Below are 14,980 nucleotides of genomic sequence, written 5' to 3'. Positions count from 1 at the left end.
CAGCAGATTGTAAGAAGATAAAGATTTATAATGTCCAGAAAACCCCATGCATTCAAAATGCATTTAAAATGTACTGGCTGTGTAAGAAGTTGTGTTGCATTTCCAGAATACAGATTTGATTAGTAATATTTTCAGGGAGTGTAAGGCACAATTAATATTATAATATAATAATAACACCTCATATAATCAGAAGTTATTCATATGCCCCAATGAGCCCACAAATGATGACCCACAAATATACAAAATTCAATATGGCATTCTCCTATGAGCTGCAGTAAACTCAGAGTAGGGAAAAAATAATTCAAATGTAGAAAAAGTGGACTAAACATTCCTTTTACTGATCTGTTTCTCTGTGTTCCCTTGCCATCTAGTGGAATGTGCAGATAAGTGCTCCAAAATTTAAGACAGACAAGGGATTTTGAATGGGTGTTCCCAACATTAGCAAGCTTTAATCGTGGCTGGCTGCATTCCTGAAATGATGACTGACATTGCTAGTCCAGGTGTGAATGGGAATAGCTGTGCTAGATGTGCAGGGGGGAAGCAGGGATGTTATTTACTGGTTTGCTGGGAATGTGGGACAGCAACAGGGGAGCAGATGGCTGTGTTGAAACAGTGCTTTCAGTCCTGGAAAACCAAGGTGGAAAAGCAGCAGGTGTCACCACAAGCAGAAGCATCAGTGCTCACATGCAGCATGTGCAAGCAGAGCATCCCTCCTCTCCTCTCCCTGCAGGCTGGCTGTGTCACAGGCAGGGCTGGTGGCACTCTGCCACGTGGGCTGCAGCCAGGACTCTCCAGTGTTTGTTGGAATGGGTACAGGAGCAGCATATGGCTGCTTGCTACTGAAATGTGCTGAGGAGGGGAGAGCAGCAGGGGCTTTTAATGGAGTTTGCAATTTGATTTTAGATGTAATGGGTTCTTTCTGCACAACAGACCTTAAAGTGACTTCATGTCCTTGATAACACAGAAACTTTGCAGGATCCTTATTTTGATTCTGTCTTAAAATCCTCTCTGCTTGTTTCTTGTGGTTTCATTGGTAAAACTGTTAATCTGTCATTTCTCTGAGCTGTTTTTTCTACATTCTAGGCACAGCTCATAGCTCAGTCAATTGGTCAGGCTTTCAGTGTGGCTTACCAAGAATTTTTAAGAGCCAATGGAATTAACCCAGAGGATCTCAGTCAGAAAGAATACAGTGACATCATCAATACCCAAGAGATGTACAATGATGATCTCATACACTTCTCCAACTCAGAAAACTGCAAAGAGGTAAACTAGTTTTGGATTTTGATTTCAGATTGATTTTTTTTCCCCCCCAAGTAATGTAGATCTCAAAACTATTTTTAGTTATTTATAAGGATGATGTTACAATTCCAAGATGTATCCTTTGTCAGTCCTGTGTACTAAAACCACCTTTATGCATTATTAGGATTTCTTGTTTTCATGTTCAGGATCTTTCTGTTTCCATTGAACAGAATAGAAATAAAGTACATTTACATCTGAGCTAGATAAGCTCTCTGCTATTCACAGAACACAGTGTAAGGAAATTTTATGTTTCACCTAAGTTGTGGCTTTCTGCAATACATAACCTCAGCAGAAGTCAGCTGGCCATCAGCATTCCCTGTCTTTCCACATTTGAGAGAAAATAATTCCATGTATTTTCTTCAAGAGCATGTTTTCTACTTAAACTTCTGTTCCACTTCATAGGTGTTGGCTGTTCTGTGGTTACTGGCAGTTCAGGGTAAGGTATCATTTACATTACATCAGTGATCTTACATGAACATGCTAGGCACAAGTATATTCAATAATTAACAATATTAATGATAATAGTGTTAATAATCAATAAGACATCCTTGTCTGAAAAGGACACACAAGCCCTGAGATCAAGAGACAGCCTGAGCAGTGCTGGCAGGAGTGGAGCTGAACAAAGCCTGGGCTGCAGGCACTGCCTTAGCCACAAAATGTTAGAGTCTCCTTCTCTGGCTACCAGATTCCATGGACAGAAAATTCCTCAGCATTCATTCCCTTGCCATGCAGTTCCATCACTTCCTACAGACTTACCCAGGTGATACTGTTTTGTTTATTAAACCTCTATGACCTTCATCAAACAAGTGGAGTGTGCCCCTGAAACAGTTAACACTGAACAGCTAACATTGAAACCATGCTACTACCTGATGGCAAAGAACAGAATTTGGTTTGTACATATTATTTGGGAGCAAATGAGATACTCATGCTCAAAGTCAGACAAATAAAAAAAATAATGTTTTCCTTTTTAATTGCAGCTCCAGCTAGAAAAACAGAAGGGAGAAATTCTTGGGGTAGTGATTGTGGAGTCTGGATGGGGATCCATTCTACCCACTGTTATCCTGGCCAACATGATGAATGGAGGCCCTGCAGCACGTTCAGGAAAACTGAGCATTGGAGACCAAATCATGTCCATTAATGGGACCAGTTTAGTTGGTCTACCTCTTGCAACATGCCAAGGGATCATAAAGGTACCCCAAACTTACAACTCTATGCTGTAGATTGTAAACAAACAGAGGTGTAATCTTCTGACAAGTGATCCTGTAGACTTCCAGCAGATGCAATTTTCATATCACTGAAAAAAACCCCACAGTAATCTGCCATTAACAAAAAGAAGAATTAGAGATTTAGGAGTGATAATGCACAGAAATTTAGGGCTGGAGAACATGGCTGCAGTTATGTTACTGGGATATAACAAATGGGGCCAGGTCTGTAAAACTTGCCTAAATAAGTTACTCAGCTGTCTTCAAAGTTTCCTCAGAGCCTCCAGAATAAAATATGAGGATTAAAATCTCCTATGCATTTTTGGGCTCCATGGAGATAAAATGGATGGAGGCTTCTAGACTGCAGGACAGATCAAGTGAGCAGATGAAGAATCTGCAGACACAGTGGAATCTCAGAATTATCTTTAGTCACAGAAACTAAATCTGATGTCTGTGCAGATTTACCAAGAGCAGCAGAAGCAGGAGATTAATAAGCCAGATTCTGGAAAAGGACAAGCAGAAATCAGTTTTGATTTTTATTAAAAGATTTGTCTAAATTTCTGCAGTAATTAAAGGCAAAATTTTAATGTTTTGTTGAGCTAAATATCTTGGGAAATAAGAGAAATGTATCTCTAAGTTAACTACCAGTTTCTGTTAACTCTCACTGTTCTAAGATCAGCTCCTTGCAATTAGGAAATCACAGATGAGGGCACAGTAAGATTCATTTCAGAAACACTGATTTTGGAATATCTTACAGGGACTCAAGAATCAGACACAAGTCAAACTGAACATTGTCAGCTGTCCTCCTGTTACAACTGTCCTCATAAAAAGGCCAGACTTAAAATACCAGCTGGGCTTCAGTGTACAGAATGGAATTGTAAGTCTCTGTGTTCATTGATTGTTTTGGGGTTTCCCCTTTACATTTTGTTTTTATTTCTTCAAAAAATGTATGGGAGTACTGAAAGAATCTTTCATAACTTCACTTTTTCTAGTGTTTATTAAAACCTTATAGTCTCTGAGTAGTGTAATGCAAATGGATGACAGTGGGAGAAATTATTGAGGGATTTTTCTGCATAATACAGCAACAAGATCTACAGCCCAGATTATTTGGTTCAATAGCCTGATCATGTAAAACATGATCATTAGTGTCAGAGTTGCAAAGAAAAGTTATTCTGAAAAAGGTTTTTTACAATTCTAGCACTTAAATCTTAGATCTGATTCTGTTCCTCTTTTTAAAATTTCATTACACACTCACTAAGACTTTTTACTTCCACTGGTGTAGGATCAAAAGAAGGGAATACATTTAAGGAGCTGTCAGCTTTCTGTGGTGTGATTATCAAGTTTTCAGGAGCCCATTCACAGCTTCAGTGGGGTTGGGATCAGGGCTGGGGAAAAGAATCAAGGTGGATTAGGAGCATCCCATCCCCTCACACCAGGGAGTCTGGGTGATAACCTATTTATTCACCTGTCCCTGAAATAATCTCCAACGTGATTGGAGCCTCAGTTTGGTAAATTCTACAGGCTCTGCATGTTTTCTGTCACAGTGTGCTCCCTCCATCTACTGGCCATTTGTCACCACACTGGTGGATACATCATTTGTTCCAGCTAAATGGAATATTCAAATAACATCAAATATAAAGTTCACCAAATTCAGGAAAAAAAATCCTTTTCATAAAGGAAAAAAATAAAAAAAGCCTTGCAATGCATTTCATTCATGAAAAGTCTGCTTGAATATGAAAGCCAGTGAACAAAATGATGAGATTAACATCTTTTGTTAGGCTGCTATGGAGACAAACCTCAGGGCCTGTAAAATCCTTTCCTCTGAAAAACTCTCTCAACATTTGAAAATATGACTTCAAAATGTCTCTGGTACTTTAACACTGTTCTCTTTAATAGTAGTTTTGTAATTGCCAGCAATTGTCACAAATTACAATAGGATCCAGAAGTAAAATGTTATTCTTTGTTGGCTCAGCATTAGCACAGCAAAGAAACAAATGGCTGGTCAGAAGAGATGTTAAATGTCCTTTTTTGGTAGCCCATTACCTCACTGCCCATGTAGCTGGGCCCTGTTTCTGTGCATCCTCTGATGCAGCTTTGCAGAGGTTCCTTTTCACCCTGTCCCATTGTGCAGGATGCAGAGCCAGTGTAGTGGCAATATCCCATAAACACAGAACAGCTTCTGCTCACACAGGAGAGAAGGACCCACACATCTGGGCTGGGTTTGCCTGCACAGGCTGGAGGGCAGGTGCAGATACTGCTCTGCTGCACCTGAAAAAAAGGGATGTTGGGCAGACATATGTAACAAATGTGAATGTTGTATGATGGGAGGTGAGCATTAGATGGCCTATCAGCCATCTTCTGAAAGTCATTATGCCACAGTTCTTCTAAAATGATGTTATTTAAGTGGTCCATATGTATCACATTGTCTTCTATATTTGGTCCTTGTGTATCACATTGTATTTTTTTTTTAGATTATGAAGAAAAATGTGTGTATTACCAGTAATATTTTTACTGCTGATAGAACACCACTTCTCAGTCTAGATCTCACTTTCTCTGAGAACTCTATATACTGTCCCTAGCCTAGAACAAGCCATTTAAAAATACAGTAAAACTTTACAGAACATTTTATTCTTTCTTCCCTGTCTTTGTTTACTGTGATTTAAACTGGCAAAAATTTTACAGGGTTTCAACAGTGCAATATAAAAGTGAGATGAGGAGAAATCTGGTTTAAGAGGTTATGATTAAGGAATTTACACAGAATAAAGTTTGTTTTATACTTAATGCTTTGCTACTCTATGGGCAGTTGCAATTAAACTGATTGTGAAGCTACTGAAGTTTCACACCTGATGTGCTCCAGCTCATCTAAGGCATTGAAAACCTTTCACAGCTGAGTGGATTGAACCAATGTTGTTTATATATTTTCTTTTTTCTTATTTTTTCCCTTCAGATTACAGAGTTAATAGAATATAGACTCTTGCTTACAAGAAGCAGATCTGTCTTGCTTTATCTAATATTATTATAGCTGTTGCCATATTCAACAAATACAACAGGTTAAAGACTCTTGGCTGAAAAAAACAATATAATAAAAATATCATAAAATCAAACTCTTAAGGTTGCTTTGAGCAGCTCTCGCAAATACAGAAGTGACTAAATGTGTGCTGTAAATGCAGAATATTTTTTTTCTCTGTGTTCTGTTTCTGGCTTAGCAGTGTCTGGGAGCCTGGGCAGAGCCACTCAGGCTCTGTGTTTGCTTCTCTTTCTACCTCATTAAAACACTTAATGCTCTCAAAAGGAGCATGCCTTCCCTGGAGAGGGATTCCTGAATGAAGAGACCACTTTCCATGTCTAGGGCTGTTAGAAAGAAGAAACTCACTGATGGTATTAAAAGTGCTAAAAGTGCTTTGAGACCCACACAGTGAAAAGGCCTCTGGATAGATATGCAAGCCATTATATTTTCCTTTATGCTGGGGGGTGAGGGATCACATTTCCTTTTGTTCCAAAAGCTTTTACTTCAGTTTTACTATCTCTCTATTTTTCTTTACACCACACAAAATATATTTACAGTTTCTTTTTGTACATGCTGCTTTTTGTCCTTTCTGGTTACTGCTCCCCAACAGCAAGGAGCAAACATTCTAACAGTGAGTTGAATTGAGAAGCTTTCTGTAAAAGATCTGTGTACAGCTTATCTTGTGAGCTGTGTGATTAGAAGGTAGACTACCTGCACAACAATATATTGTATGTGACTGAAATTCAAGACAATTCTGTGAAGTGATAGTGCTTCTTCCCACTGAAGCCCATCAGAAGTACTTCAAGGACCACAGGAGGTGAACTCAGACACTGGAGAGAGCATGGTGGAAGAAGATAAATCTCACTGCAGAAGGAATGTGTTGGTTTTTTGGTTGTTTTTTTTTTCTGAAAGCTGAGAAAAGCCTTTTATAAACAAAGAATAATGATATATTCTCACTCCTCATACCAAGCAGTCTGAACTTTGAGTGAGGAGGGATTTCTTTTTATAGCATTGTTATTTGTGGAGAGGAGTTTAAAGGAAGCTGCTAGTGCTGTACAGGAGAAGATTCCAGTCAAGCATAGACAAAGTTTTACCTTCAATGCATCCCAGACTGGCCATCTCCCCACATACTGTGCTTCTGAATTGGATTACCAACTCACTGGGGTACAAGCCACATCCTATCACACTTGTGTTTAGCAAATGAGCAGATTGCAGCAAATAATGATTCTTGGTGTATCATTCTAGCCATTGACAGTAACTGCAGAAACTGGCATTAGCTGATGCTCCAGCACTCATTTCTTTTCCTCCAAGAATTGTTTTTTCCTCAGTAAACAAAAAGTAAATCCCAATGCTGCTAAAGTCTGCTTGGTTCCAGAGATTCAAGCTATATATTATCTGCCTTGTGTGATTCACAGACTTAGTTTTGAAAAATAATTTATGAGCAATTTCTACCTCATGCACAGCAGCCTAGTCTGCCAGGGAGGATCCCCTTGCAGCACAAATACTGTTGCTAAGGAGGAAACCTTTTCAAATCCCACACTGGATTGAGATTTCTCTTTCTCTGTACTCTACACATGTTACAACCTCAGAATACTTCAGGGTAGCAACATCTACTGGGACTGTGTAGTTCTTGTAGAATTATTGGCTTACTGTAGGGGTCATAACATTCAAAACTTGTGCCTGGTTCTTTACTGGATCCTCAGCTGCCAGTTAAAGAAGAGTGGCCTAACTTGCCTTCTTCATCCTAAAATGGATTGGCCAGCAGCACTGACCAACGTGGAGAGGAGCTGTGAGCTCTCTTCCCCAGTCTCCACTTTTGTGTGGCTGCTATCTGTATCACTGTCAAAGGCATTTTTATGTTCCCAGTTGGAGACTGAAAATGAAAATTGTAATAGACAGAAATCTCAGAAAAAACCTCCCTCTAACATTAAAGCAGCATTTAAAAACTCACCGATTAATACTTCTGACAAGCATCTTCTGGAATCCTTAGAGTGCCACCACTCATTATCACTCATTAGATCCCAGGAAGTGCTGCATTATGATATTTCTGACCTTCACTGACCATTGCTTTCTCTTGGCAGATTTGCAGCTTGATGAGAGGTGGAATAGCAGAGAGGGGAGGGGTGAGAGTGGGACACCGGATTATCGAGATCAACGGGCAGAGCGTCGTGGCTACTGCTCATGAGAAAATAGTACAAGCATTGTCTAATTCAGTGGGAGAGGTAAGCAAAAAAGTCTTCATCAAGAAAGCAAAACAGTTGAACAAATGTGCTTTTCAGTTGAAAAGAGTGTCAACACAGCATTAAAACCACCAATTCAGTATATTGAGTTTGGCACTAATAGGAAACAATTAACAGAATTATTTTTCTTAACAACTAATGATGCACATTCACTGCATTTTTTAATTTATTTTTAATAGTTTCTGACATAATTCTATACCTTCAACCTGCTGTCTGATTTAAATCAAGTGGTTAAAGGAAAAATCACTCAGGTGTGTTGGCTGTGAAAATATCTCTTGGCTTATCATCTCATCATCTGCCATATAAATGAATTACTATGTCTGAGAGATGCAAATTAATATACATTTTAATAATTTAATTTCCAACTTACCTTGTGAATAAGTTAAAACACCTTTCTCCAGTACTTCTAGAGAGATCAACAATGAATAAGCAAGATTGTTTTTCAAAAGACAGTTTTCAAAATCCCTCTTGAATTTAATGGCAGTCTAACACAGAACCCTGGCCAGATCTCCCACTAGTTCCTCTGACAAAAATCAAAGACAGTTGGTTTCCTTCTGGAAAATGATCCTTGCCAGTCAGAGTGTTTGCACTTTGTCAGGAGCAAAGATCCCAACAGCCCCTCCATGCCTTTATGGCCCATCTTTGCTGTGTAATTTCTCACCTAACATAGGAATACAGCATGAAATTTTCTTTACAGCATGAAGAAAAGCTACCAAGGCAGCTGGTGAGGCTCTGTGTTATCAGTTAGTCAAGTTTCCCTTCCTTCCTCCTGTGTTGTCCAGTAGGTTTTTAGAGCTGTAAGCACAGTTCTGGTGGAGCCCTGATTACCTGAGCCTTGGACTCTGTTAGTCTGTGAAAACCTTCTGGCTGGATCCCAGTACTCCTTGAGGAAGGAATTTAAGCACATTAGCCATTAGAGAAACTCTTCCACCAAACTCTTGACTGGCATTTAAACATTAGGTGGCAAAGTCCAAGTTTTGTGTTCAGAAATCTTACTGCAATTATGCAAAAATATGAAATGACATTCCACAGAGAAGGAAGATACAATACAAATCTTATTATCCATTAATACCAGAACAGCAGAATGGATTTTCAGATAGGTTTGTGCTACTTCTTATTTAACATCTGTAAATTTTAGTGTAATTGGAGTAGGCTGTATCAACAGAAAGTGCTTAGGTGGCTTTCAAAACTATATCATGTGACACCATGTAATTGTCCTTAAGAAATAATTAAAAAAAAAAAAAAACAAAACCAAACAAAAAATGCCAAACTACACAACAAAAAGCAAAGACAGCAAAGCAGTATTTTAAAATCAGAGAACTTAGAACTAGAAACTCTAGTAACAAATCTATAGAAACCAGGACAAAAAATGCACTTTGACCACAGGGAGAGACAGATGGGGCTTCTGGATTGTTTCAAACCAGTACCAGCTCTATTAATGTCTTTGTAATCAATTGACAGATTCACATGAAGACTATGCCAGCTGCCATGTTCAGGCTTCTAACAGGTCAAGAGACCCCTCTGTATATCTAACATCTTCCATCCAAGCTGAAGCTGTCCTGGCTGAAGAGAGTTTTGTATTTTGTATGAATGAAAGGCTTGGAAGCTGATCTGAGGACTCCAGAACAAGGAACAGACAGGTGTCTCTGCCTTTTCTCTCCTTCCTTTCTATTTCTTTCACAAAAAGTGTTGAGAAGGCTGGGCAAGGACAATAATCACTGAGAAAAATCTTTGTAAACATTTAAGTATTTTGAACATCTTCTAAACTCTTTTCTCATAGAACTTAAAACATATTTATTTGTAACCTTTATGTGGAGTGATGTATGTCTGTCTTGTTTGATAACACAGTGAATGTGAATATTTGATGAATGAGACTGCAGGAAATAGCAAAGAGAAGCAATTAGAGAAAGTTCTGGCTGCCTCAAGTTAAAAACAATCCCTGTCCCATAAAGTGGTCCAATACTGATGACTTTGCATAATTTTAAAACTGGTGCTGAATCAATGGTATTTCAGTGGAAAGGAATGTGTGCAGTTCAAACTTTTAGATTCTACTGTAAAGAAAACCACTGTAGTACTTGGTATTGTTATGACAAGTGTAACCTGTCTGGCAAGGTGTGAACATAAACATGTAACAAGTGTTTCATATGCTAAATAAAGAATAATTGCCACAAGATTAAAATCAAAATATTTATTTAGATACATATTTATTTTTAATGCTTGTGATTTTTATGATTTAACAGAATTATTTCATGGATAACTTATTGCACAGGTTGTGTAATGTATGTGTTGGGCTGGGGATTTTTTTTCTTTAATTTTTGCATATTAACATTTTGTTCATATTAGCTCAAAATGGGAAAGCCATGCTTACCTGTTTCTGTCTTTTATAAAGCATTCTTATTCCTAAGGCAATGTGTTCTGAATGTAAATTGTTTTGACAAATAACTTAGCACCATCAACAGTATTAGAATGTGTGTAGATAAAAAACCTAGTAGTAAAGTTGTATTCCTTATGAGATAAATGTTAATTGGTGTAACTTTGTCTATTTTTTTTCTTTTGGCCAAGGCCTTGAAGAAAATACACTGTGACTTAAGAAGCCTTACCATGCAGTAACTAAAGAGCTTTAGATGACTGTACTTCAAGGAGTAGTGTGTTGCATGCAACTGACCTTAGGAAAGAATTAACCTATCACTAATAAATCTGAAATAAGAAAGGAAGCTTGCTCATTTTGTTTGTCGTGTAACTTTACATAGTAAAAAATTCCAAGTAGAAGGTCATTTAATTCTTCATCTAAGTGCAGTTGCAAAGGTCACAGATTATTTTTGAAAAAGAAAATATTCTCTTGAATTAGTAATTTGTGTTTGATTATGATCTTGAGAGTAGAATCTTTCAATTAGTACACCTTGTTGCCACTGGATGTCACTGTAACTTCACATCAATACAGAAGCATGCTGTAATTAAAACACGTTAAAATGGATGAACCTGTAAAACTTAAACTACCCATCTTCAGCTACTTTCCTTTGTGACCTTTTCACAGGATGTCTGCCCAGCTCAGAGTGACACAAATGAAACCAGTACATGATTAAACCTCAAAAGGAAACTAAGACTACTGACAAGCAATGCTGAAAAAAAAAATAAAATAAAAACCTGAAATATCAACCTGTGGTAGGTTCTTTATAAGAACCTATTTAAGGCCTTTGTAATTTCCTCTGAAAGAGCCTGAATGAAGCTTGTACTGGAAGGTATTGCTGGCAGACCTGTGTTTATGCTGGTAATGAAATCAGTGTCAATATTTACTTTTTGATATTTTTTAAAGATCAATGTAAAATAAATCATAAACACAGCAGAACCACAAGAACATGTTTTAATAATAAAATTGTCAAAACTATGAATTGGAGTAAGAATTCTTTTAAAAAATATCTAAAGCTCTGCTAGATAAAAATTCCTCCAACTTCCTATCGGTGTTTGTAAAAAGTTTGTGAAAGATGCTTTTTGGAAATGCAGGATTTCAGTCTTCTTCCCTAATGCATGTTTTGGTCACACACTGCAGGGGATTAAACATCAGTTCTTGGTCACTCCACTAGTGCAGGACTGAACTCATGAACATTCAGAGCAGGAATAAACCACACTGTAGCCAATACTGGGGAGGGAGGAGCAGTTTAACTGGTCAGATCAGTTAGTCTGGAATGAAAGTGGAAATGGATTTGAAGCAGCACTGTACGTGTGTATAAATCACCTTTATGTTTGGATCCAAATCAGCTGTGGAGAAGGCAAAGTCCAGAAATACTTTTTTATTAAAACACTGACGATAGTTAAAACACTTTGAGGTACATTAAATAAATACAACTTTTAAGTTGTACAGCCAGTCTCTGGTTGGTTCGCAACGGTTTCCAAGAAATGCCGGGCAACATCAGTAGCATTTCTGTAAATACAGTGAAATAAATGCATTTCTGGTTGGGAAAACACTTGTTATGACTTAATAAATCAATTCAAAGTTTGCAAAAAATCAAGGCTGAAATTTACATTCAGAAAAACAGCCGTTCTCATCCTGCTGCGGGCAAAAAAGCGGAATTCCAAAGGAAGACACTTTTTCCTTTTAAAGTCCCCCACTCTGCGCCGATCGCAGTGCCGGTGCTGCAGGGTGACACCGGGCGCTGTCACCGGGTGCTGTCACCGGGTGCTGTCACCGGGCGCGGTCACCGGGTGCGGTCACCGGGCGGTGTCACCGGGCGCGGTCACCGGGCGCGGTCACCGGGCGCTGTCACCGGGCGGTGTCACCGGGCGCTGTCACCGGGCGGTGTCACCGGGCGCGGTCACCGGGCGGGGTCACCGGGCGCTGTCACCGGGCGCTGTCACCGGGCGGTGTCACCGGGCGGTGTCACCGGGCACTGTCACCGGGCGCGGTCACCGGGCGGTGTCACCGGGCGCTGTCACCGGGCGGTGTCACCGGGCGCGGTCACCGGGCGCTGTCACCGGGCGGTGTCACCGGGCACTGTCACCGGGCGCTGTCACCGGGCGGTGTCACCGGGCGCTGTCACCGGGCGCGGTCACCGGGCGGTGTCACCGGGCGCTGTCACCGGGCGCGGTCACCGGGCGGTGTCACCGGGCGCTGTCACCGGGCGGTGTCACCGGGCGGTGTCATCGGGCGGTGTCACCGGGCTGTCACCGGGCGCTGTCACCGGGCGCTGTCACCGGGCGCGGTCACCGGGCGCTGTCACCGGGCGCGGTCACCGGGCTGTCACCGGGCGCGGTCACCGGGCGGTCACCGGGCACGGTCACCGGGCGGTCACCGGGCGGTCACCGGGCTGTCACCGGGCGCTGTCACCGGGCGCTGTCACCGGGCGCGGTCACCGGGCTGTCACCGGGCGCGGTCACCGGGCTGTCACCGGGCGCTGTCACAGGGCGGTCTCACGGCGCGGCCCGGCCAGGCTGGGCGCTCTGCAGCCGGAGCCCTGCTCCGCTCCGGGGCTCGATGCCGCTCCAGGGCTCGGTACCGCTCCGGGGCTCGGCTCCGCTCCGGGGCTCGGTACCGCTCCGGCGCTCGGCTCCGTTCCGGGGCCCGGCTCCGCTCCGAGGCTCGGCTCCGCTCCGGGGCTCAGAGCCGCTCCGGGGCCCGGCTCCGCTCCGAGGCTCGGCTCCGCTCCGGGGCTCAGAGCCGCTCCGGGGCTCGGCTCCGCTCCGGGGCTCGGCGCCGCTCCGGGGCTCGGTGCCGCTCCGGGGCTCGGTACCGCTCCGGGGCTCGGCGCCGCTCCGGGGCTCGGCGCCGCTCCGGGGCTCAGAGCCGCTCCGGGGCCCGGCTCCGCTCCGGGGCCCGGCTCCGCTCCGGGGCTCGGTGCCGCTCCGGGGCTCAGCGCGCCGCAGCTCCGCAGGTGCAGATCCCCCCGCAGATCCCCCCGCAGCCGCGCCCCGCAGCGCCCCACGCTCCGCCGGGCGCTCGCCATCACCTGCGGAGAGAGAGGCAGCGGGGAGGAGGAGAGATGGGCAATGCGGGGTAAGAACATTCTCATTTTGAAGTCTCTGAATGATATTTCATTTTAAGGTATTTGACACTGAAACTCTTCCAAAGAAGGTACAGCCCTCCTGAACCCCTCCTGCTTCTGTCAGGGCTCAGGACTGAGCACACCTGGAAAGCACAGCCAGGCTTTCTGACTGAACTGAGTGTAAATTGTGTTGCTGCCCAAAAAACACAAATTATTTCTTCCTAATGCCACCTTACTATAGAAGAGCTTCTGTAGGAATTGTCTGAAGAACTTAAACTGTAAAAACATTTAAATAAGGTATTTGTCTATGGAAACTGGACACATCTTTAGAACATCAGTGGCCTACCTGGTCTATGACATTGGCACTGAAGATGGCTTCTTCCATGTGTCTCTCATCAGATTTAATGACTGACCGTATGCTGTTCACTACATGACGCACTTCTGGAGGGAGATTACAATTTGAATATTCCAAAAATTTTGCCACTAAAATTTTTGTGTCTTTATAGGCCTTAAGGTCCACTAAGGAATGTGGCCTCTCTTTTGAGACTGTGTGAAAAGCCTTTGGCTTTAGGTGCAGATCAATTTTCCTGGTATCCCTCTGTTGTCCAGTTTGTTGGAAACTGCTCAAAGAATGCTGGCAAGCAGAGGCAGCCATGTGAGAACCAGAGACAGGAACTAAAAAAAGGGGGGAAGAATGTCTTTAAGGTAATAGTTTAAAAAAAAGGGCAAAACAAATATTGTCACAAAATTTTTACTTTGTCATAAGATGTCTGTTTTGTTTGAAGAGTAGCAAAAACATGCAATCAAGGAAACACTACAAAATGAGTAATTTTAACAAAGGTCAGGAGTAAGACCTTCCCATGGCCAAGGGGCACTGCCTTCAGAATGAGTGGGTGAGTATTTCAAGTACTTTGCAAACCAGATATTTTTGTTACCTCCACCTTCAAGGACTTCAGTTGACATTAATGATAAGGAAACCCACCAGCTACTCTGTGTCAATACAGTTCACAAGTTACATAACTTGTGATGTTTTAGGCCCAGTCCCTTGCCCCAAATTTAAGACTAAAGTTCTGCCTATTTCTAGGCCTTGGATATTATATGCAAGAGAGATTAATGAGAAACACAGAGAAAGCAAAAATGCTGATCAAAACCAGAGGACCTAATTCACAGCATTTATTTTCATTCAAGGCAGGTCCCATCAGCATTGCACACCATACATGTATGCTGTCAATTGACTTTTCTGCCCTAGACTCATTTCCCTCATTTCTCTTTCAGAAACTTTTCATTATTTTGAAAAGAAAACAAGGAAATTTATCTTCTGTTTTAGAAAACCAATTCTCACCTGCTTCTCCTGTAGCTGGAGATAATCCTGTATCTTGGCACTGCCTGCACACAGAAGTCCAGGCACAATTATCACCTTTAACCAAAGGCAGACAGAAAGAGCAAAGTCAACCCCTGCTGTCCTCTGCCCAAAGCAAGGAAAAATACACTAGAACCCTTTATTATCTCCTTTACAGAATGAAACTACTCAGAAGAAATACTGCTTTCAAAATGTCCATTCATAAAGAGAAGCTACTACACCCAGAAATACCCTGTGAGTTATTACACAGATACAAATAGGAAGACAGAGCTCATGCTTTATGGTTTCCTCTGTAATCCTAAATATTTCAAGTGCTGAAACTATGGAAAGCTTCCTATAGAGGCAGACCTGAGACCTATTCTGTATTTCTTGGGTGGACAGAATTTATATTGGAA

The 14,980-nt window shown here is 41.8% G+C and overlaps 2 protein-coding genes across 11 annotated transcripts in view; one reads left to right on the top strand and one right to left on the bottom strand.

Moving 5' to 3' along the window:
• Nucleotides 1-10,892, top strand: part of APBA2 (amyloid beta precursor protein binding family A member 2) — a 71,632-nt gene extending 60,740 nt beyond the window's left edge. For all 10 annotated transcript variants that reach the window (XM_079317731.1, XM_079317734.1, XM_079317730.1 and 7 more), the window contains 5 exons: nt 1,084-1,263; nt 2,277-2,489; nt 3,259-3,378; nt 7,590-7,730; nt 9,210-10,892. In XM_079317731.1, coding sequence (XP_079173857.1) covers nt 1,084-1,263; nt 2,277-2,489; nt 3,259-3,378; nt 7,590-7,730; nt 9,210-9,281 — 726 coding nt within the window. In that variant the 3' untranslated portion in view covers nt 9,282-10,892. The remainder of the gene's footprint in view (nt 1-1,083; nt 1,264-2,276; nt 2,490-3,258; nt 3,379-7,589; nt 7,731-9,209) is intronic.
• Nucleotides 10,893-13,559: 2,667 nt separating this feature from the next.
• The window catches only part of ENTREP2 (endosomal transmembrane epsin interactor 2), a gene marked incomplete at its 3' end in the record, with an annotated part of 71,741 nt that continues 70,320 nt past the window's right edge, over nt 13,560-14,980 (bottom strand). The window contains exons 11-12 of the mRNA XM_079318058.1: nt 14,568-14,642; nt 13,560-13,900 (exon numbers count right to left, since the gene is read on the bottom strand). Of these exons, the coding sequence (XP_079174184.1) occupies nt 13,560-13,900; nt 14,568-14,642 (416 nt within the window). The remainder of the gene's footprint in view (nt 13,901-14,567; nt 14,643-14,980) is intronic.

Source organism: Erithacus rubecula (assembly GCF_903797595.1).
Source record: "Erithacus rubecula genome assembly, chromosome: 14".
NCBI lineage: Eukaryota > Metazoa > Chordata > Aves > Passeriformes > Muscicapidae > Erithacus > Erithacus rubecula.
Note: the sequence above shows the minus strand (reverse complement) of the source record. Positions and strands in the feature narration are given on the sequence as shown.